Raw genomic sequence first — 25,257 nt, forward strand, 5'->3', positions numbered from 1 at the left:
ACAATATTGTATATAACAAAATATATAATAAAATTTAAATTGTACTCTCTTATGTGTGATTGTAGGTTAAATATCTACAGATGGTGCACTTTGTGTTTGCCAGGTGTGGTTTTCTCCCTTTACCTCCAGTATCTCTTGACTGACTGAGATGGTTTATGTAATCAGTTGCTAATTAATTCTATTGGTGCTAGAGAGTGGAGTGGGTGTATCACTGGATGAAATGATTTGGCATTCTGCTGAAGGCCTCATGCTGCTTAATAAAGAAAATAAAAAATATTGAACTTATGTAACACAGGATTCATACAGTCATGAAAACAACTAAAAATAGCAATTTGCATGCCTGGATACGTTTTAGGGAAAATAAAAATACCCAGACAGTTTTGGAAAAATAATGAAAATTAGAAAACTTTACTTTTATTATATTTGCATTAGCTAGCTGTCTATGTGGGTCCTTTTCAGACTGGGGTTTCAGCTTCAACTATAACTATAAATTCATACAGTGAGAGGAAAATGCTGATTTCATGCTCTGTGGCTTCATTCAGACACATATATAAGGCAGAGATGTGCAAAATATACAGAAATGTTATTCAGCTAGTAAAACGTGACATTTCAAACTGTTTTCAGTTTATTTTAGGTGAGATATTGGCCTACTGTAACCAGTTTCGACGTGGATTTTTAGTTTTTTGTTTTTTTACCATGTCTGGACTGATGTTTTAAAGATCATATGGTCATTAAAATTGGCTGCGAAGGGCTGAAAAGGTCATGAAAAAGTCATGAAAACGTACTGGTTGAAAATCGATGAACCATGCACTATGTAACTTTAGTGAAACTGCACAACGTCGCTTATGAGAACAGCGTAATGCTTTGTATCCAGAGTCCTATTTATATAAAATCCTATAATATAACCTCTTCTTTCACAGTTCTGTACGCTTCAACTTGTCAACAACATCTGTCCTTGAGGGACAGTTCTAAATGCAATCTGTATTTATGACAGTGGTGAATAAGTGCACTATATTACTGTAACATTAAGTCATATTTGAATGTATTTGGAAGTCATATTTGTGTAAAACTCTTTAATGTTACTCTACTGTTACAGCACACATTCAAGATTCAAGTGTTATATTTACAGTAAACAGGCAGTTAAATTGTACAATGTGTTCTTATTATACTATACAACATACAGCTCTGGAAAAGAAAATTAGATCACTTAAAAATGCATAAAGAGTGGCATAAAGTTATCCAAAAGCAGTGTGTAAGACTGGTGGAGGAGAACATTCCCAGATGCATGAAAACTGTGAATAAAATACATTTTAGTTATTCCACCAAATATTGATTTCTGAACTCTTAAAACTTTATGAATATAAACTTTTTTTTTGCATTATTTTTTGTTATTTCAGCCATTTTTAATTTTCTGCAAATAAATGCCCTAAATAACAATATTTTTATTTGGAATTTGCAAAAAAATATTGTTTGTAGTTTATAGAATAAAACAACAATGTTCATTTTGCTCAAACATATACCTATAAATAGCAAAATCAGATAAACTAATTCAGAAACTGAGGTCATCTCTTAATTTTTTTTCCAGAGCTGTATGTTAAAGACTGTAGACAAAATGAAACAAGACAAAAACTAGAGCCGAACTGGTTAAAAAAAACTAAAGATGTAAAAGAAATAGACATAAATAAGTAGTTTAGTGACATGATTGTGTCACTTAGATAGCTGCTACTGCTTTCTCTCAGCTTGTCCAGAAATGTATGTGTAAAGCGTGTGCTTTAATGGTAGTGTGGTTTTAGTGCAATTTATTGACATTCTCTAAATGAGATGAACTATTAAACTGATGGCCACTGATGGCCTATTCGTCCATGTTGAGAGGACTTCACTATAATAGGCCGTTACTCACAGGCATGCGGCCTTCATTTCACCAGCCTGTTGCTGCTGACTCTTTTCCAGCCTTTTCTGTGTGTCCTGCATCCAATCAGCCGTGAACACCTATCAGTAATACAAATTCAGCTTGATTATTTCTTCACTTCTAAGTTTTTGTTTGTCCTTCATCTTTGCGGTTGGAGGTCCGGTGGGGAGGCTGCTGCTTTGTGGCCGGGTGTGTGTGGGGGGGTGCTGCTCTCCTGCACAGACAAGCTGAACCGACGCACCGTGCTGCTTCGCCCAGCCAGCCGCCATGACCCCTTCAGCCACTTCTCTACCTTCTTTCCCCCTGTAAGAGCCTCTGCATCTCTCTCTGTCTGTCTGTCTGTCTGAACAGTTCCGAGTCTCCAGCAGCCTGTAAACACACACCCCTGAGTAATCTGTACTAGTGATCGACCGTTATGTTTTTTTTTTTTTTTATGGCCGATGCCGATATTTAGACAGCAGTAGTGGCCAATGGGCGATAAACGGTTCGAATCCTGTTCATGTAGCTTGCCATCAGTTGCCAGAACCCTGAGAATGCACTGCGATGGTACTCTGTGATGCTGCATCCGCAGCAGTTCGAAAAAAAAAAAAAAGAGGCGGAGTCTGACTCTACATTTATCAGAGGAGGCATGTGCTGGTCTTCACCCTCCTGGTTTTGGGGCATCACTAGTGATAGGGGGATTCCTAATGAGTAGGTTAGATTATTGGCCGTGTAAATTGGGGAGAAAATGGGAAAGAAATTTGAAATAAAATTATTAAATAAAAAAAAGCAATAAAAAAAAAAAAATCAGTGCACTTAACGTACACAAACAGATAGCAGCAAAACTTTGTTTTTGATAATGAATATTAATAAAAAAAATATCACGTGAAGACAGTAGCATGCAGAAAGTTAGAAAAGTTAGATTTCTGTCCAGCCATCTGATATTATTAAAACAGAAATATATTGGATGAGTAAAACAAACAAACAAAAGACCCCAAAAGATAGGTCACGTATAATTGCATTATTCCATACACATTACAATCGAATATACATGGCTATCTTTGCCATTAAATAAATGATCTTGATCACTGTTATGTGATAAGAGTGGAAATTATGCCCCTATTTAATATTTAAGACAACCAAGCTGGTAAGTAGCTAGGTAGGGGTAGAGAGACACACTTGTGCGTTTACTAATGTTTGCCTGTAAGATGGCAAAATGGACACAGGGGGCACTGCTGTGTAAATATTGTGTAAATATCAGCCTCTTGCACTCATATATCAGTTGATGTATATTATCTAAAAAAATTCAAAAATCGGCCCAAATAATCGGCCGATCGATATCGGTCGATCATTAATCTGTACACCATATCAATCAATCATCTAGCAGTTAGCTGGGAGATACACAGCGCGGATGCTGATCTGGATTGGTAAAGGCGAAAATAGTGTGTGTTGGAAACAGGCTGCTGAATGCTCAGTGCAGTAGTGGAGCAGTGTCTTTGTTTCAATTCACTTTCACTAAGCCAATCAATCCAGGCTAATCTCATTGCAGCGCTGCTCTCAAACTCTTACTCATAATAATGTTTTGAATCTAAATCTAATCTAAACTTAAAGGTGCCATCAGTGTTTATAGAGATGCAAATTAACTGTTATTCTGTCACAGTTTGTGTGTATGTGTATGTAGTGCACACCCACACAAAGTTACCAGAGGTACTGTGGAATTGGCTGTATTAAAATAAGTATAATACTAAATGCTCTGCTGATTGCATCTTTAAGTTAAATACATCTGCAGAATATGCTAAACAAAAAGTCTTTCCTTAAAGGTGCCATAGAATAGAATTTTATTTATTTGGCCTAGTTGCATAAATTTTAAGTTAAGTACACAGAAATGACAAACTATTAAGCTCAAACACTTTTGTGTTCTCAAAAAAGAAAATCCAGCATAATAAAAACAGGGTCATAGAATAGACCCCAAAACTGTGATGTGTTTTTGTATACACCTTATACACCCTCAGAATGTTAACTAAGCCCGCTAGTAAAAGCTAAAAAGCTAGTGATGTGACGAGACGAGACGAGACATGGTATTGGGTTCACATGACATTGTTTTTTTTTTTTTAATTTAAATATTTTTTTTTGACTGAAACTCACAAAATAGAAAGACTGCAGGTGAAAATTTACATACTTTGCAAGTAATCATCTTGTAATGGATGTCGATAAATTTTTACTTTGATTATGAATTATGTCTCGTTTATCATATGCAGTTAAAAGACAGAATATTACAGCTTCTTTTTCTATAAACCCAACAACTTCTCTTCTGTATGTTTTCATGAGTCTTTTTAGACCTTAGAACTATTATTAGAATCCCAACAGTAAGGGTTATGTATTCAACTGCCAGTTCCCCTTGAAGGTTCTATACAGACTTGGCAACCTATGACCGAATCTTAATGTGTAAACCGCCATTCTGCGTAATACAAGGCTTTGCAGACAACGCGATTAAAGGAACAGGGAACAATGTTTTAAAATCAGCAAATACAGAGAGGCAGGTGTGTGTGTGTTTACTATGGGAATTTTCATCAAACACACAGCAGAGCTAAAGCAAGCGATTTTCTGTGCTAGTCTAAAAGCTAATGCTACACCAGCTTGTAAAACTGCATCTGAGCATTCTTTACCCCAAACAAAATCACATCCCATGCTAATTATTTATACATGAATAAATAAATCACCTAAATTACTTAATAACATCTTCCTATGGCACCTTTAAGTGTATTACATATCTTTTAAAAGTAAATGTTTGATGTTTTTTTTTTTTTTACTTGTTATTAACTTTAACTGTTTATGTGACCGGTTAAATAGACGGCAGCGAAAGCATTGGAAGTATGTCATCAGCCACACGGCTTCCTGTCAGTGACGTATACTCAGGCAGTGACCCGCAACGTCCGACACAAGCTGACGGCACGCCAGGAAAGAGGGGCGGGGCCTCAGAGGCTGAGCGAGGGCGGGGCCGATGGCTCACCACAGCACCTACATGAGATACTGCTGACGACTCAGCCCTTTGATCTGGTGATGTCCTGCCCCCTGCTGGCCAACATCGCTCGAGTGTTCCGCACAGTCGCTCCGCCTCCATCCAGACGACTACTCAGAGGATACCACTCACCCGGCCAGCCAATGAGAGGCCACGCCTTATCCTCCAGCAGCCTGCCACTCATCTACGTCAATACCAGCGTCATCCGCATCTTCTGCCCCCTTCAGGAGACCCAGTGCAACAGCGGTGAGCCTCTAAACACCGAGATTCATTTCTTGTAAAGACCTACTTTTGAGTAGCTTGTCTATTTGTCGCTGATGTCACTCATAAGATTCAATCAGTTGCAGTTGTGTTATGCGAGGGTGATGTATGTGTATTAATATGTGAGGGGTTGTTTGTGTGCAGATTCCTTCCTGAAGGAGAAAAGAGAGGACACACTGGTGCTGAAGATAGGATCAGTCAGCATGGCTCCTCAGGCAGATAACCCTCTCACTCGGACCGTACTGCGCAAAGACATCTACCAGTGAGTTAACGGCACACACTCAAACCATGTACACACTGAACTAGGGTTGTCACGATTCAAGAATTTTGACTTTGGTACCAATACCAGCTGTAGTATCATGGTTCTCGATACCAAAACCTTACTTGGAAGAAGAAAAAAACAACAATAAATTTGCGTGAACATGAGGTCATTTCTGCCAGGCATGTCATATTTTCTAACTGCTGTGTCAGATTTCTGAAGCCTGAAGCCATCTCCATGTACCAAGTGGCTGTATATATAGCTCAGAAAAAGCTATATATACAGCCACTTGGTACATGGAGATGTATTAAGCTCCATATTTATCATATTTTCTGTGTCTGGGTAGCACAGATGTACTGGTATGCTGACTGTATGAACTTGAAGGGGTGGCAGAAGTTGAATAAGGAAAATAAATATTGAGAAGAACATTTCAATCAAGATCAAGCAGGCTTTGATCGTTACATGGATTACAGTCACTATTAAATCTATTAACTCCTTTATCCTCTCTACTTCTCAGCTCGCTGTAGAGATCAGGGTGCATGTCCGACAAATGCTGAGCTGGTGCTTGTGTTTGCTCCTTTGCTCTGGAGAGATTTGTGGTGATGTAGTATTAAAAAAGCATTGAATGTACGGTGCATTGTGCAACTCTACACTGCATGTTGTAGTCTACATAAAAATGTCTACAAATGGTGTGTACTGGAGAAGATGGCAGAGGCAGGCCTGGGTGAGCTTCTGTTATGAGGTCAGACTCATTAACACACACGCACAGATCTTCGTATCCCTCTAGGCCTGTAAAGGACTGAATATAGTGTTTATTTTCATCATTTATTCCACTGGTTCTTGTGGGCTGGATGATCAGAAGCGCCGACACACCCTGAAGCTCAGTGTTTAACGTGTGAATCAGAGTTCTCTGGTGTAAGACATGCCCTGCAGGATCTGTAAGCACTGCTTTTACATGAGAAAAACAAGTTTGGGTCTGTTCGGGATTCACTGTTAAGTATTTTGGGATGCGTGTGTGCACTCAAAGTCTATATGTATCTCCTGACATAATGTTGAGGGTGAGGTCTGGCCTACATGAAGTCATCTTCTCAGTTAGTGTGTTTAGTGGCATGCTCATAATCAGATTGCTGTGTTTGTCTTATTATTCAAGTAGTCAAATAAACAGTGTACTTTGATTTCTTATATAGGTCTAAAAATGTAATAAAGAAATATAATAGAGCAAGCTGGATTTTAGCTCTTTAATCATATTTCTTATTCTGTGTATATTTTTTACTCTATTAAAAATATAATTGGATTTCTATGTGTGTGCATGCTTAAAAAAATAGAACTAGTCCATACATATTCATTTATTTATTTAAATATGCCAACACACAGTAAAGACATCAGCAGAACATAATAAAGGTAACTTGCTCATACAGCCTACAACACTGAGACCTAACAACTACCCAATATATAACATTTTAAGAGGCGCATTTTTAGAGACACTATAAGAAATTTCTAATTCGGCAGGTCTCGCCGCTGGGTGGTGGGGAAGGGGGGTAGCTAACTAAGTTTACATAGCTTAGCTAAGGAAACAAAACTGTAATAAAAAGACTTTTACAGTCAAACAAGCTCTGGATGTTAATCTACACAGATTTCTATTCTGAAACTGTTTATTTGGGTGAGTAAACCACTTCTTTATTTACAGTAAGCTTAGATTCCTAAATTTCTCCAGCACTAAGGCTGGAGCATAAGCTTTAGTGGCTGACCGCTATCGGTTAGCGGCTAATGCCACCCGACAGCGCTACACTAAGGAACCCTGAGTGCTCTGTTAAGCCAGGGCGATATTAGCTTGCGGTTCTTTCCGTGTAGCTTGTTTTAACATGGTAAACACGCAGGCTATAGTCCGAAATATTCCCCTCTGAATGGCTAAAAAGCTAGCGCTTGGAACGGTTAGCGGGTAATACTAATGCTCCTCCAGCAATGCTAGCCAGGGTTGGCAGCAGGCTACAAGCCAATAATATTCCCCTCTGAATGGCTAAAAAGCTAGCGTAGCGGGTAATGCTAATGCTTCTCCAGCAGTGCTAGCCAGGGTTGACAGCAGGCTACAGATCGATAATATTTACCTCTGAACGGCTAGTTAGCGGGTAAAGCTAATGTTAATCCTGCATATGTGTAGTAAACCTAGTGTTGGCTGAAAACTTTATATCTTTAAACTCATTTTAAAGAGGTGTATTGGTCAGTATGTTCACTCAACATTAGAATACTAGTTCATCTGACTCATCTGACAAATAATCACTTTTGAAAGTGCGTGATCACAAGACTGAAGAGTGGAGGAGGGAAGAGAAAGGAGGGCGTTCAGTGTGGCACTGTGAATTTATACAGCTGAACTCGTTTTCCTGAACACAGAAGCAGGAATTTTTCCAGCTCTGCGAGTGCTGGTCTCGAACGTCCAGCGTTTCTTCACATCTGCCTTTCTTGTGGTTGAACTACTCATATATTCCCACAGATTTCAATCTCTCTCTCTTTCTCTCGCTCATTCTCTTTCTCTCTCTTTCGCCCTCCACCCCTTTTACACTTTACATTCTTTTTTTTGGTTTAGCTCTTGTTTGTAGAACAGTTAATTGAAAGCTTCTTTGGGGAGGTTTTGGGTGTTCTGTAATAGGGCCTACATGTGGAATGCATGTCACTGAGAGCAGCTCATGCATGCTGCTGAGAGGTTTTCACACATGAGGTGACCAAAGCTGTGCTCAGACGTCAGAGCACATTCCACAAAAAAAAAAAAAAAATAGGAAAAGAGGAAAAAAAAAAAAAAAAAGAAGAGAAAATCCACCTGTGATAACTTTAGCAAAGCGGAGAAAGTCACACATGTTTAGTAGTAGTAGTTTGTGAATTCAGTGTTGGCTATGAATGATGAGATTCATTTGTTATGGAACAAAATATTTTAACCTATTACATTTTGTATTTAAAATGTATTTTATTGTATGTTTTATATACTCAGTCCTCAAGGATGAAAATGTGTCTTCTTCTGCTTCTGCTTCTTCCTCTTGTTCTTCTGGATCTGATTCTGATTCTTCTTCAGATTCTGGTCACACTTCTTAGATTTTAATTAATCTTCTTCAGATTCTGATCACTCTTCAGATTCTGAATTCTTATTTATCTTCTTCAGATTCTGATTCATCTTCTTTAGATTCTGCTTCATCTTCAGATTCTGACTAGCTTTTTCTGGTTTGTCATCTTCTGATTATGATTAGTATGATTAGTCTTGCTTAGATTCAAAATCTGCTTCGTCTTTTACAGATTTTAATTCTGATTTGTCTTCTTCAGATTCAAATTCTGATTCGTCTTCTTCAGATTTGAATTCTAATTCGTCTTCTTCAGATTCAAATTCTGATTTGACTTCTTCAGATTTTGATTCTGATCCATCTTCTTCTGATTCTGATTCATTTTTAGATTCTGATTCATCTTCTACTGATTCTGATTCATTTTTAGATTCTGATTCATCTTCTACTGATTCTGATTCATTTTTAGATTCTGATTCATCTTCTACTGATTCTGATTCATTTTTAGATTCTGATTCATCTTCTACTGATTCTGATTCATCCTCAGATTATGATTCTGATTAGTCTTCAGATTCGGATACCTCTGATTTTTCTGATACTATTTTTTCTGTTTTTATTTTTCTGCTGCAACTTTACGACCCTTCTTCTTCTTCTTCTTCTTCTTCTTCTTCTTCTTTTTTCTTCTTTTTTCTTTCTTCTTTCTTCTTCTTCTTTCTTCTTCTTTCTTCTTTCGATTCTTCTTTCTTCTTCTTCTTCTTTCTTCTTTCGATTCTTCTTTCGATTCTTCTTCTGCTTCAACTTTATCTTTATCTTCTTTTTGTTCATGTTCTCCTTTTTTTCTTTTTCATCTTCTTCCTTTATCTTGTTCCTCCTGCTTCTTCTTGTACTTCTATGTCTTCTTCATCATCTTTGTCTTTTTTTCTGGTAACAGATTTTCATTTTGTTCTATGCTTTAAAAATAGTAGCTCACAAAATATCAACAGCCTTCTGTAGAATAACAGACACCTTATACGTTTTACTCTTTTCGTGTTCATATTTGGATCTGTCTTAACTGTCTGACATGATTCACATTTAATATTAGATATGATGAATCAATTTTATTCAATTCATTATTTTTTTTATCTATGTATATATTGTTTTTGTTATTTAGTTGTTTTTTCAGTGAGTGATAGTCTTATGTTATATTTGAGTTGGGGGGTGTGTGGATGGTACCCTTTGTGCCGAGTAACTTTTAAAGGCCTCACAGTGACTAACGCTGCACTAACACATTATGTGAGCTCCAGCACACATTCACCCTCCCGTTCTCACTCCTCACACTCTGTCTGTATTTTTGTCTGGACGCAGATGCTACTCTGGGCCACACAAGCCTCTGTGGGGTCATTACATCATGCTTGGGTGGAGCCTTACCACCCCGACACCCATCCAGCCCTCTGGCAGTAGGACAGCCCATATCCCAGACATATGCATGCACACCTCATGGATGAGAACTCTAGAATACCCAAAGCCACAGTCTGAAAGGGTTACAGATGGTTTGTATAGGCGAGTTTAGAACTGAGCCAACCATCAAGCGTGTTCTCTCATTCAGGTAGACCCTCAGACACTGGATACCCAAGTTTCATAACATGCTGGAAAGTTCTTTATCTTCCACACTTCATCAGTATTGAAGAATTTACTGGAAAACTTCTGCAGGTGGTCTGAACTACTGTTGTAATTAAAATCTGATGTAGAAAAGTTCCAGAAAGAGGGACAGGACCATGCCCTGCAGAAAACCAGTGCTTCTCACCACCATTTCCAGGGTGTAAACCCTCTTCAAAGCACTCTATGATTAAATTGTGTTTTGTGGACCCAATGATCTCCATTGCCTTGAGCTTGTTTCCCAGTCGCAGAGGCAGGATTGTGTTGAAGACCCTGGAAAAACTGCTAGAAGGATAAGCTAGTAAATCACATAATGTGTATGTCTGTTGTTCTGAAGTGTAAAGCTGGAGCTTGTGGTTGATTCCATAAATGCTCATCTCTGTGGGAACGTCCACCACAACACCGCCACTGCCTGAAGCCTAGTCCCTCTGTGTATTTACTGTACAACATATACAGTCAATGGCACCTGCTCTTTCATAGTTTTTTTTTTTTTCCCCAAAATCAAAGGTATTAAAAATTAGTTTATTCCGTTATTCTCTATGCAGAGAATGCTTTATATCAGTTTCTGGAGCTTTGCTCTGAGGATTTGATTGTATTCAGTGACAAGACCATTATTGAGGTTGGAATATTAGCTGATCAACACCCTTCCTCATCCCCAGTTCCTAAACTCCATCCTACAAGAAATGGGTGGAGCTAGTGCTGAAGAAGAAGTGTTATCATTTCAAAAACTTGCTTTTATTTTTTCCACCACGTTTTCAGGTCACTTGCTTTAAAATAATTAAATGTTAACATAATTTAAATGCAACAAAACTTAAATGCTATTATTTTAATGAACATTAGCAGTAAATAATCTCAAAATAACAACAAATATATAAAATAGAAAAAAACAGTAAAACATACGTAAAACATACTTTTTATATGACTCATTTGATTTATTAGACTAAAACTAGACTAAAATGTTTGTTTTCGTCAACTAAAACTAGACTAAAACTAATAATAACCAAAGATTAACATGTGACTCTGTGGAAATGTAATATACATTTTAGTCAAAAGACTAAGACTAAAACTAAATCAAAATCACCTGTCAAAATGAACACTTCAAGAAGAGGGGTATAATATTATTAAAAAAGTGCTTTTGCCATTTAATTTCAACATAAAAATAATATAAAGGGTCTGTATTATTTATTAGTTTTATTAAGTAAACATTCATAGATTTTATGTATTTGTCCCCTTGTACTTGTTTTAAGGGCCAAACAGGTGGGAGGCTTGGTCATAACTCCCTTATTCTGTCACTTATGAGTAAAAAGAGTATTTATTTTTTATTTATATCGTAATACATATTGAAATCGACTGATATGGAAAACTATCATAAGATTTTTTTTTCCTTATCGCCCAGCCCTAGCTTGAACTCCATCATACCAGAGAACACAAATCCACTGCTTCATAATTTGTAGCCCGTTAGCCATTCAACCATTCCTAGAATTCAGTTTGCTTTATCAGCTCCAGAGGATCAGAATTATCAATCAAAAATCAAAACAAGCTGTGTGTGTGCATTTGCACAAATCTGTCATCAATGGCTGCAACTTAAACTGGCTGAATGCCCTCATTAGGAAGGACGTCCACAAACATTTGGACATACTGTGTACACCAGTTCCACCAGTGTTTTATTGCGTGCATACACATGTGGACACACACACACACACCCACACACACACATACAGAGTAATCTAGCTCTGACAGCATTACGCCTGCCGCCTGCAGGACAGGGATGAGATCTGCTCGAGGTTGCTTTCACAAGCAGTGTGTATATATGTGTGTGTATATATGTGTGTGTGTGTGTGTCAGTTATGGTGTTGTGGCGGATGTTGGGGATGTGTGTATGTGTGTGTTGTTTCCCTCTGTGCTTTGCAGGCAGGAAGAGCTGAGCAGAAACAAGCTTTGTTATGTCAGTCACTCAGCATCAGGAGCTGCAGCACTGTAACCTTCATCTGCTTCTAGGCCAGGCTTTCTCTAAACTTTAAACCAGATGTGTGTGTGTGTGTGTGTGTGTGAATGTGAGAAATCAGAAGTAAGAGCTAGTTAAACGTCAGTCAGTCAGTGAATCCATACATGATGGAGTGTGTGTTTGTGTGTGTTTGTGTGTGTTTGTGTTATGATGTAAAGTCTTTAATCTCACCTACACTTCTCTGGGGGGTATTGTGGAAGGATAGACTGACTCTACAAATTATTGTATACCCTGATCTGGTCAAATCATGGCTGGTGCAACATCTACAAATGTCTTAGGTTGTATTTATACTTGTCAGCTTTGGTTTGATTAAAACAATCCCTGATTCGATTCCTCTCTAAAGCCCTTTCCAGATTGGATTAGTTTCTCAGGAGGACATCTTCACACTTCTACTTAGTGACTCTTGCATCCATACTGCAATTAAAAAACCACGAGGACCAGTAAGTTTTTTTGGCATTCTCAATCACGTGACATTGTGTAGCTCCTCCATTTCCACCCGCCATTCCACCCGCTGTTTACATGGATCTCTAAAGAAACGCACACCCAAAGTGAAATTATGGTTAGTGGCAGTGGACAAATAGCTATTTTATTATACGCAAGGTGTGGAAACTCAGAGATGTGTGTCTGGACGAGACTAAAATTACAGGAGGACCACGGAGTTCAGCAAAAAACAGTAGATAATTCAGCCTGTAATTTTCTCAGAGGACGTCTGATAAAAACACATACATGTTCGTTCTAGATGGGAATAAAATCACAGAAGACTCCCCCATAAAAGAGAAAGTTACCCCTGTACCCCCTGAGAAACGTATCTTGTTCGGTTAGGGCTTTCGTACAGTTTGTAACAGTAAGTATGAATACTGGTTTGCACAGTTTGGGGCTAGCATTGCTAGAAAGCAAGAACAGAACCCCATTCAGATATCCCTTATGTGAACAGGTTTTAATCCAGCCTGTTTTCATGCACACAGCATTTAAGCTTTTGTTATAATAATACCAAATGACCCCTATTATTATAAACTCAACTACACAACTGTCAGGCTTGTATAAAGAATTGGCCATTCTCCTCAGTTGGATAAGGTGGCTAGTTAATGGAAATCAGGCCAGTGCACATTGCTTTTTTTTTCAAGTGGTGCTTTTTTTATTTTCTTCAAATGACAAACCCAAAGCTCATCTAAAAAAAATCTCTCTGCACTGCTATCACTAAACTGTCTGTTATGTTTGCACTCCCAGATCTATAGTGAGGATTGAGAGCCATTGCTCGTCCTACATCATCTGTGGTATCTTCTCATATCTTGTTTCGCTTTTTTCTTTTTTTTTATGGAAACCCAGCTTGTGAACAAGCACCAGAAAAAGACACTCAGTTCAATTTTAGGGAAAAGAAAATAGGCCTTTCTGTAAATCCTGGCCATGTTCTCAAGCTGGCAAGTGAAAGTGTGTCTGTCTGATTCAGAAGTACACTCCACCTGCGTTCTTGGTTTGGACACCCTTGGATCTCTGCTGCTGTTTTCTGCTTTCAGATCTGCTTGCAGCTCTCCCAGTAACACAGTCTCTCAACCACAATCCTGAAAATTATGATCTTCAACAAATGTGCTATGCTTTGTATTTTATTGAGGGGATTTCCCAACTATTGGCAGGAATTTCAATTGTTCAAGCGTGCACCTCTTATGGGCATGTGAAATTATGGGTATTTTTCATATATCCCAGCTGTACGATTCAATTCAGAAGAGTTGGGTTCATTGTTTTAAACCTGTATGTTGAATCTCTTTATGCTTTTATTCACTTTATATTAGAGATGTGCTGATTAGTTTATTATACTCTCCAATCTGATTTAAGTCTCTTAATGCTCAGTATCATTAAATAAAAAAAAATCCTCACTGAAGAACTAAACTAACTAAACTAAAACTTGGATTGACCTTCTGAGAGCTCTCTGCTGAGTGCTGCTGTCCAGGTAGTAAAATCTGTTAAAGGCACCTTGATGGCATCAGATTGTTCTTCCGTTAAAACTCAGAACTGAATTGGGATTAAAATATCCATACCTGGTCCATTTAAACGTGCCTGGATCAGCCCCAATCCCAAATTACTGGATTGGTTTAGGAGATCCTTTCTTTATACATAATTTCTCTGTCATTTTGTAATGACACAAGGCAGTGTTTTAATCAGGCAGGACTTCATAGGACAGAGGTTAGGAATTGAATTGAATTGAATTGATTTTAGAGCATTGAATTCAACTCTTGCTTTCTTGCTGGGGCCTTTGAGGTGCTTTTAGGGGCAGTAGTGCTAAAAAAAAAAAAAAACTAGACACATTGGCTTGGGACCGCAAGGTTGTCTGGTTTAAACAGGCAGGGCTCTAGAGCTCAGAGATTAGAGCCCTTCTTGCTTTCTTGCTGGGGCCTTTGAGATGTTTTTGGGGGCAGGCGTGCCGAAAAATGGGAGATATCGGTTTTGGACCACAAGGTTGTCTGATTGAAACCCCAAGACAAGCATCAGTGTGTATGCAGGTTTTCCCAAATTATGCTTTTCTACCAAAGTAGACACCAACCACAGCAGTTGTGAAGGGCTTAAATGTAAAAAGCCCCATGCACTTGTGCCAGTACTCTACATCCTTAGTGTACACCCATGTAAACTGAGCACAAAACAGCCCAAGGTAGTCCATGTAGAGTATAATGAGAATCATCAATTGAGAAGACTGAGCCTAGTGTAGCACCAATGATTTTTCGCAAATCAGTGAAACTATGCAAAATAACAAATGGCTAGGTGTGGCACCATTTAGGTGGCAGACTTTTAAATGACAAAAGACAGGGTTTTAATCAGGGAAGACTCCATAGCTCTGAGGTAAAAAGCACTGGTCTTGTTTTCTCTGTAAAGCTGCTTTGTGTTGTACAACTTCTGTTGTAAAAAGCTCTATATAAATAAAAAAATTTAATTGGATTTCTTGCGCTCACTTGAGAAGACTCGCTTGTGCATCATGTAATCAGTAATCTTTGTCACATGCGGAATCTATTGAGCTCAGCACCTTTCTGGAGTTTTGGAGTCTGGGTTTTCTCTTTTTCCACTGTTTGCTCTTTTCTCTCACTGTTCAGATTCCTTTTTTGACACAATCCCCTGAAAAAAAAAAAAAAGCTTCCTCAAACAAATTGCTGACACCAAAGAAAGGTCTCCAGCCCGTATCACGCTAATTATTCGAGTCTGTTTTGTCTGTTGAATGAAATGAGCGCGCTGGGTTATCTCATGAGAAAGTGGTTGGAGCTGAGCGGTGGTGGTGGGTAGCCAGGGAGTTTGTAACGTTTAGATTATTATTATTGTGTGTGGGATGGCTTTTTCTCACCGCCTCTTGTTTTATGTGCCACATGTGGCTGTCTTTACTGTGGAGGGTTCCAGACACCCTGAGTTGAAAAGGTTCAGCGTGACGTAGTCCGTGTCATGAGCTAGAAATGGAATAGAGATGTTTTTATTTTGTGTGCATGATGTTCCTGGTGTATATTCAGATTACATATTTGCTAGAATTAAAGGAATTAAAAAACTGTTCTAGAGAAGAAAAAAAAACTCCAATAAATTTTAACAATCCACACCAAGACATTAACTGGCTCATCACAAGCTAATAACCACACCACACACACACACACACCTCCACATGTCACACACTCCAGAGTGTGAGAGTGTAGAGTAGATGCTGTAGCTCTTAATAAGCAGACGGAGAGGAACAGTAGCTCCTCTCAGAGCTGGAACTATAAATCCAGCTCTAATTTTACACAGCAGTAAAACACACTCCTGCCTGGTGCAAACAATATGGGCACAAGCACACGGCGTTTCAGTCGTGTTAGTAGTTGGTTTCTCTGGTCTGGATCAGTTGATGAGTTTGTTTATTTGAAGCGTTTCTTCCTCTGTTTGGTTTGGTTTCACACAGGCATAAACTTAAATGCATCAAAATGCACACCAATAAACCATGCAATAACATATTGTCTCCTCTGATTGGTCAGAGCTGTCTGCCGTGGCTATGCAGCGTAAAGCTGCTTTAACACAGAACACAAAATATTATACATGTAAAGTAGATGTACATGTAGTAAATGGAGTCGCGGGGCTGTGAGCAGTGAATGCAGCATAGACCACGCGTGTAAACATCATGGAGCAGCAGAGACGGCATTTGTTCATAGCTGTGATAATTAGCATTGTCTGACTAATATATCAGATTAAACTGCGCCTCATCAGCAATTTAGCTCAAATAAAAGTATTATATTTTATATCCGGGTTAGATTGAGACCAGATCACGTTCTCACCACAAGCGAACTGCTCCAGAGTTTGTTTGGGACACTTGTTTTGATTCGCACCTGATTGCTGTTTTCACACCTGCTGAAATGAACCGCACTAAGGGTACAAACGAACCAAAGTCCGTTTTAACTGGACCAAAAAGTGCTGGTTTTAAAACACCATAAATTACCTTTCTATCTATGAAGCATGGTGGGGGGAGCATCATTGATTAAGGCTGCTTTTCTGCCTCAAGTTTGTGAATGTAATTCTGCAAGAGACATTTACCTGTTTCCATACACAGTTCCAGCCAAAGAACCTAATGCAGCTTATGAAGTATTCCCAGCAAACGTGACCCTGTGAATTGAGAAATGTTAAATGGCCACACAGCTTCATAAATGGAATATCCCATCCATCCAGCACCTACTGTGCAGCTTGGCAAGAGCTATCAATAATCTTTCATCTCAATTTACCATGGGCACATTTGACCAGTATTTACCCTCACGTGTGAGAGAACACCTTATAAACTTATACAGGCACAAGCAAACCTCAGGTGTCCCCTGATGTTGCACCTTATGATCAACTTACCAGTACCTACTGCTATCCTATAATTTGTGTCACATCAATGTAAAGCAAAAGTCTATTAGCTCAAGTAGAAGCAGATTTGGGTGGTGCAGCATTAATCTCTGATGCTCAGAAGATGTGTGCTATAACAAGGCCTTATCCCAGCTGTAAAGCATGGTGGAGGGAGCATTTTACGCTGCACTTACACTGCTCCGAATCGTCAATGGACATCAATTTGTCTAATTAGTTTTCAGTGGGAAGCATCAGCTCCATCAGACGCAGTCTAATGCGATCCATCCATTCAATCATAAAGCGGGTGTGTGCCTGATATGTGTCCTCAGCACAGTGTGTGAAGACATTTTAGTTCCGCTTTCAAGCGTTCCAGACTAGCATGGAAGAAAAGCTAATCATTGCAGTTTTTAGGCTTACCTGTGCTTTATGATCAATCCCTGCTGATTTAAAGGGACTTCGATCAATGAAATACAGCGTGGAGAAAGGTTGCTGAGAGTGTTGGGGTCTCTGGTGCGTTTTCAAAATAATAATATGTCATTTAATTGGAAATGTTATTTGTTAGCCTATATCAGGGGTCAGCTTTGGCCGCGGGCCAAGTCATTACCTGGCAGGCCTCACACGGGATTGTACCCGGGTCGTCAGGGTCGCGATCCAATACCCTACTGCTGCCCCAGCTATTGAATTGGGACGCATCCGGGAAAAAAACGTCATTTTATATAGATAGGGAGCCCAAAAACGAGCGGAAAAACTAAAGTCACGCTCAGTGTGACAGAGAGGCAGTGGAGGAATTGTACAAAAAATCTGGCAGAGAATGTCTTTGTAATGCGACCAGTTGGAGGGGGGCAGTTCGTTCATATGCGTCGACGTTAGGGGTGGGCGATATGACCCTAAAATAATATCACGATATTTCATGGTATTATCGCGATAACGATACTCTTGGCGATATGACTTTTTTTTTTTTAAATACACTACTGAAACAAAACGATATGATATTGCACACCCCTAACTGAGATATTAAAAAGATACAAGACATTTAGCAGATTTGAAGCAGAAGTAATTGATCCAGAATGTCATGATACTAAGTAGTACCCTGATGTGATAATTAGGGTTGAGTGTTATGGCACGAAATGTCAGGGTATAATATCATTCACAATATTCAAAAATATTGGCGATATTATCGCATACGGTACGATATGGCACACCCCTAGTTGACGTGTCGGAGCAGTGTTAATGCAGCAATATCTAGAGCGACTTATATTAGTATGCTTGCCTGGCTAAAGAAACAAGACCCTAGTCTACTACTGAAAGCCTCTAGTGTAGTTATCCACTATAACAATCAGCCACAAGACAGTTGTGGTTGAAGTCCTGTAGGAAATATTCCCAGGAAGAGAATGGAAGCGTCTGCACTTAGTATTGTCCCATTCCAAATGCTGATGTGAGGTAGCTGATGGTTTTTAAACTTCGCAGACCTCATATCAATGTCTTGGCAGCTCTCTGACTCTGATCTGCAGGACGTATCCTGCTCGGATAGCGTGAGGGCTATGTTTGATGTGCATGTGACTCCCAGCTGTAAAAGTATTGTGTTTCCTGTCACACGTCAGATATAATGAAATGTGCTGCTCAGTCACCTTTACTGGATCCAGCACACTCTGATCAAAAGCTGTCTGGGAACGGACTGATCTGACCGTAAAACCTAGACTAAAGCTCTAGCCTGAACCCCGTTATTCTGTAAAGTAGCGAGAAGCTGTGTCTGTCCTTCTCTGAGTCTCTGATGTTCTCTGAGAAGGACATAGACCAGGCATGTGTTGAGTGATTCATTTAGCAAGAATGGCAGGAGGGCTTAGATCACACAGGCTCTGAGCTTGAGTTTTAAGTGGAGACGCTACAGTGCTTCCTCACTGTTACCTCTGCTTTCCAAAGCCTGTCACTGCTCTGCTCTCGATCCCAGTAAACCATCAGCAGAAACCCGGAGAAGCTCACAGCACAGCAAAAAAAATAAGGCAGAGCTTACAATTCCAAAAACTTGAACACAGTGCATGAAACAGAGCACCTATACAGTAATTCCAGTTTACTCTCAACTCCTTCCAGCTCGTTCCTCAGGAATGATGACGTGACTCAGAATGCCAGCTGGAAAAGCTTGAGCTACTCGTTGGGTTACAATAAGCATGCTCCTTCCTGAGTGTCCAGTTCAGCCCTACCAACACATGCACACACACACACACACACACACACACATACACACACCGATACACTGACACTCGTTCTTTCTCTCTTTCTACTAGTTACTTCCTTCCATTTCGACCTTAAACCCTATGCTAGGTCATTTTGTTCCAGTTTTGTCTTCAGAAGCTGATAAAATATTCCTTTCCTGAAGAATAATGTGGGGGATGACTTGGTTTTAACCTATCCTGAGAGCCCCGGTCATTCTGGGGGTGGAGGGCCACAGTTCAGAGCTTCTCCACTGCTCTTTGTGTTGTCATTGTAATTAAATGAAGGTCTGATCTTATCAAGAAGAAGAAGAAGAAGAAGGAGAAGGAGCACAGTTTGTCCTTGTCTGCTCAATTTGTTTAACTTTCCCCCAACACCAATTAAACAGGCCACAGGAATTGTTATGTATAAAGCTTGGTTAGATGTTTGTTTGAAAGCTGAATTTTATTTGCTATATTGTTCTGTGATATAAATTCCGATATATTATAAAATACAGGAATTCTCATCAGATTTCTCATGGAGTTAGTGATCCTTTTTGTTTTTTATATATTAATTGAAGAAAATTAAATTATATTCTTAGGATAAAATGTGTATCTAGTACATGTTTTATGGAATAATTGCAGAGTGTGTTTCCTTTGCGTTTATGCCTTACGTGACATTGCACATCCTGGTTGTGCAATAACTGTTGTGCATGCATATATTGCAGTGATGATGCCACTAATTAGGACTCCCCCTATTACAAGTGTTGCCCCAACACCAGGAGGGTGAAGACTAGCACATGCCTCCTCCAATACATGTGAAGTCAGACACCACCTCTTTTCAAACTGCTGCTGTTGCAGCATTGCTGTGTAGCATCACAGCGTGCTCGGAGGAAAGCGCAGCGACTCTGTTCTGATACATCAGCTCACAGACGCAGCCTTGTGCTGATTGACATCACCCTTTTGGAGTGATGTGGGGAGAGAGTGCCATCTACCCTCCCAGAGAAAGCAAGGCCAGTTGTGCTCTCTCAGGGCTCTGGCAGCTGATGAGAAGCTGCAGAAATATGATTCGAACCAACGATCTTCTGATCGTAGTAGCATGATTTTTTGACTGAAGGCCTGGACTTGATCTGAAAATGAACAGACACCATCATAAGCATTGTGAGGGCGCCTGTTCATAAAAAATAAAAATAAATAAAAAATAATACAAAAAAGAAAGGATAAGAAAAACACCTGACCTTTTTTTTTTTTTTTTTTAAACATTGAGTATGAACGAACCATACAGTATTGTCCTAACAAGCTAACTCAGGCCTGAGACAAAATTTTCATTTTCATTTTTATGTAGAGTAATGTGGGGGATGACTTGGTTTTAACCTACCCTGAGAGCCCCGGTCATTCTGGGGGTGGAGGGCTTCAGTTCAGAGCTTCTCCACTGCTCTTTGTGTTGTCATTGTAATTACATTCAGGTCTAATCTAATCAAGATGGGGATGGAGCACAGTTTGACCTAGTCTGCTTAATAAGACTGTAAGTTACATCCCTCTCTCTCTCTTTCCCTCCATCCCCTCCTCTCTCTTTCCCCCTCTCCCTTTGTTAGCCTCATGGTCTGTTGGTCTGTAATCTGTGTTTATAACCTCCTTATTCTGACATGTAAACTGCATGAGAGATAAATGACTTCAGCAATTAAGATGTTGAAATCAGAGTGCAAACACAGCGATCCTGAGTGTACACTATTGCTGCGTAAATAAAGGTCCCTGAGCCATTCCCCCCCCCAGCCCCCCCCCCCTCCACTTTCTCCCTCTGCCCGGTGTAGTGCCAATAGCTGCACCGTCCAGATACGTACCATGTTGAGCCTTTGCGCTGACTCTCCAGCTCCAGCTGTTTGGAGGCCGGCCAAGTCCTACTGTCAAATAAAAGCAAATGACTGTTCCCCTGAGAGAGGAGGAGGCTCCGTGTGTAGCATCGCCCACTGAAGATGATTATCTGTGTATGAATGATATTAAACTCATATTAGTCTAATTGATATCAGGTGTGCGTTTGTGTATGTATGTGTGTGTATGTGTATGTGTGTGGGCTGCTGCTTGTATCTCTGTGTGTTATGGGGTGTGTGGGTGTGTGGTGTGTGTGCACGCACACATGTCCCATGTCTTGTCTCAAGGCTAAAACCATGTGCCCCGAATCGTACTGTGTTTTGCGTGGACAGTGATGTCACCTTGTGGCGCTTTCTGTTATCATTGCTCTTTAATTTTCTCCCACAAACACCAAGCCAAGTCTGAGGTGCTACTTCCAAACAGCACCCTTGGGCCAGGTTCTGCAGAGACGCCGCTTTCCTCCACCCGGCTCCCTCTCCACTACAACTTACAGCCCTAATTACCTTCATTTTAGATGCAAATTAAGTGCAATTGGATTTGACTCGGGTAATAAATCTTGGCCATGTTGTTACCCAGAGGTCTCTAAGCACAGGGCAATTTTCAGCAGACCACCATCAGTCAGAGTTCTTAACTGACTGAGTAATTGCAAACTCCACGAATCTGCAGGCGTGTGAATTCTCTCCGGACCTGGAGGAGATGGCTGGGGAGGACGTGAAAAGGGACAGTTTGCTCAGGCTGTTAAACTGTAATGGTTTTATGTAAATGGTTTTTGTGGTGGCATGCAGATGTTTCTGGGAACCCCTGCTTAGATTTTCTGTCACTAATATTATAAAAAGCAATAAGCTTATTTATATTTTCATTTAATAGTTTTAACCTTAATATTTTAAACATATGCTTTTATTTCCATGTTTCACAGTTTAACAAATAACAGGCCCAAAGCAACAGTTTGGAAACCCTGCATTAGAGATTTGCCTGAGACTGATGCTTTTGTATTTCTGCTCTTGCTAAAATTAATCTGGCTCCTGACAAATTCAGCCACATTCAACAGATATTTTGTCCTAGTCAATAATTTAACTATATATACAGCTCTGGAATATTTGAGTATGTTTGAGTAAAATGAACATTGTTGTTTTATTATATAAACTACAGACGTTACTCCCAAATTTAATAACTAAAAAGATGCAGAGCTTTCAGACCTCAAATAATGCAAAGAAAACAAGTTCATATTATGAAGTTAGAAATCAATATTTGGTGGAATAATCCTGGTTTTTAATCACAGTTTTAATGCATCTTGGCATGTTCTCCTCCACCAGTCTTACACACTGCTTTTGGATAACTTTATGCCTTTACTCCTGGTGCAAAAATTCAAGCAGTTCAGCTTGGTTTGATGGCTTGTGATCATCCATCTTCCTCTTGATTATATTCCAGAGGTTTTTAATTTGGTAAAATCAAAGAAACTCATCATTTTTAAGTGGTCTCTTTTTTTTCCAAAGCTTTATATGTGTATATAGCCCTTAATAAACAAAGACCCACAAATAAAAATATTTCTGATCGGCTACAGATGGTTGCTTGCTTTCCAAATATTTCAAATGATTTGTTACTTTTTTATTCATCATGAAACTGTTTTCTCTTATGTTGATGATGCATGGTAATTATTGCATAATTATAATCGTGCAATATTTTATGTAGCCTGATTTTATTTTACATTTATTACATTTAATTCTGTATAAATTAATATTTTATTATATGTTATCTCACTGCTGAGCCAATCAGATTAACTGCAAATTCACTCTACATTAATTTTTTTAGGTCTGTTATCTCACTAGCCCACCAATGAGACCCTCACTGTCTTCCTTTTTTGGTCTACTTGCATTCATATTCACTTCTCACAGCCATATTTTTTTTTTCTTTTCTTCTAGACATAAATGTCACATGAATTCTGATTTAGTTGTTCAGACAGAGTCACATTGCTGAAAATTGAATATCGAATTTCAGTACCAAATGTGAAAGTGATCCAAATTGGAAAATTGAAAATGTCAGATTCAGTGTGTTTTTGCTGTTCATACAGCTGCAAAAATGAAACACATGTATCACATATTTGGGCCACTTTTATCTGTTGTGTAAACGTAGGAAAAGTTCCTTTTTTTCTTCTACTTTCATGCACTACCTTTTATATGGTTTATCCACTAACTTTATGTTTAGGTCACGGGACTTGAAGGCCATGCCAAATCCTCTGTAAATTATCATATTTGTACAGCTCTATTTTTTTTTCTGCTTAAATCTCAGTTAAATTGCTAATCCAGCAGGGCTACCCTACATGCAGTGACCAACCTCACACAGTAGCTTGTGTAGAAGGATAATAGTCCATGGGGGTTTAATGTGCCCCTTATGGATGTACTTTCCCTCAAGTGAGAATAACCCCTTAATCTTTGTGTACATGGAGAAATGGATTGGCTTTGATAAGGACCTATCAGAGGTGGAACAGATTTGATCTGGTGAGCATCACATTACAGAGCATTTCTGAGAAGTTTAAGACGCTGATACTATGATATTTTATCACTTCACTGTGTTTTTCTGTGGTAAACAGATGAGGTTTCAACGTCAGTTGAGGAAGAATTGGAGATGAGGATCGTAGAAGAGCGGACTTGTAGTCTCAGCAGAGCCAGATATGACGCTCTTCACGTACACCCCAAAACCAACCCCCCCAGAGCCATATTAAAAAACCCACTGAACCTCTCCTAGATCCCACATCCCACACTGTGCATACCTCTCTCCACACCCTCAGCCCCAGGCCCCCGAGCCCCAGACACACCACACGTTTCCCTGTGGCTTTCACTTTTAACCTCCTAACCACCCAGCAGAGTGATGGCCTAATCCCTGCCCATTTGTTCATCTGACGTTCCTCTCTGCTCAGCCAGAAAGAGAAAGAGCGCTGAGGGTTCTCAGATAGACTGCTGTTCACAGATTTACTGGTTAATACAGATGTATATCTATGCAGGTATTAGCGTTCTTGCATCTGTGTTAAAGTTTAGAGCATCTTTCTGCTCCGTAAACATCTTATAAGTGACATGAACATCATATAAAACACAAACTTCACACCATGTTTTTTTGTTGTTTAATAACAGCTCTGAAAAAAAATAAGAGGCCACTTAAAAATAATGAATTTCTTTGATTTTACCACATTGAAATCCCCTGGAATATAAGCAAGAGGAAGATGGTTGATCACAAGCCATCAAACCAAACTGAACTGCTTGAATTTTTGCACCAGGAGTGTCATAAAGTTATCCAAAAGCAGTGTGTAAGACTGGTGGAGGAGAACATGCCAAGATGCATAAAACTGTGATTAAAAAACAGAATTATTCCACCAAATACTAATTTCTGAAGTCTTAAAATTTATGAATATCAACTTTTTACTTTGCATTATTTGAGGTCTGAAAGCTCTGCATATTTTTTGTTATTTCAATCATTTCTCATTTTCTGTAAATAAATGCTCTAAATGACAATATTTTTATTTGGAATTTGGGGGAAATGTTGCCTGTAGTTTCTAAGATTATATCATCATGTATAGTCATACCTGTGTAATCATATTTATACGAAAGATATTGGGAGATGGAGCTTAAATAATTAAACAAATAAAACAGAAGAAATCACATATTATTGGTAAATATGAGATATAAAAAAAAAGAACAAATACATATTTTTCTTGATTAAAATGTGAACTTTAGGAAAACAAAGCTCTACAGCTCAGCAGTTCACTGCATCATGGATCCTACATGATCTTATTAGAATCAGTGCTACCTAACTGATGGCACTTTCTCTTCTCTTCCTCAGACGGGCAGTGAATCTGGGCGTGCTGCGTGATCCAGGATCAGAAGTAGAGGACCGGCAGTATCAGATTGACCTGCAGAGCATTAATGTGGGAACTGCACAGTGGGAGCAGCTCCGTCCTGAAGGGGAAGGGACAAAGGGTGGAGCGACGGCTGACAGTGAGAGAAGTTCCCAGAATCCAGCACTAGAGTGGAACATGGCCAGCAGGTATGTAATAACAGACCACATAAAATTGGAAACATAATATCATGTTCTTGTAATTTCTTTTAGAATTGATTTTAGTTAAGAAACACCTGTTAGGACTCCTGTATAACATCTATAAAACTACAGGATGTTGGCCAAATGGGTGTTCTTTTGTTTTCCATGTTAGTTTAAACACTCACACTCAGTGCATCTTACAGTTTGGATCCGACAGTATACTTTATCTTTGCTGGAGGCTGTTTGCACCTTA

The 25,257-nt window shown here is 39.2% G+C and overlaps 1 protein-coding gene across 2 annotated transcripts in view; it reads left to right on the plus strand.

Moving 5' to 3' along the window:
• Positions 1 to 25,257, plus strand: part of LOC103040889 (intermembrane lipid transfer protein VPS13B) — a 315,108-nt gene that overhangs the window by 205,976 nt on the left and 83,875 nt on the right. Inside the window, exons 28-31 of one of the 2 annotated variants that reach the window (XM_049463976.1) lie at positions 2,067 to 2,214; positions 4,739 to 5,153; positions 5,313 to 5,430; positions 24,810 to 25,013. In XM_049463976.1, coding sequence (XP_049319933.1) covers positions 2,067 to 2,214; positions 4,739 to 5,153; positions 5,313 to 5,430; positions 24,810 to 25,013 — 885 coding nt within the window. The remainder of the gene's footprint in view (positions 1 to 2,066; positions 2,215 to 4,738; positions 5,154 to 5,312; positions 5,431 to 24,809; positions 25,014 to 25,257) is intronic. The other variant, XM_049463977.1, reaches the window with a different exon arrangement.

The sequence above is a fragment of the Astyanax mexicanus genome, chromosome 1, assembly GCF_023375975.1.
Source record: "Astyanax mexicanus isolate ESR-SI-001 chromosome 1, AstMex3_surface, whole genome shotgun sequence".
NCBI lineage: Eukaryota > Metazoa > Chordata > Actinopteri > Characiformes > Acestrorhamphidae > Astyanax > Astyanax mexicanus.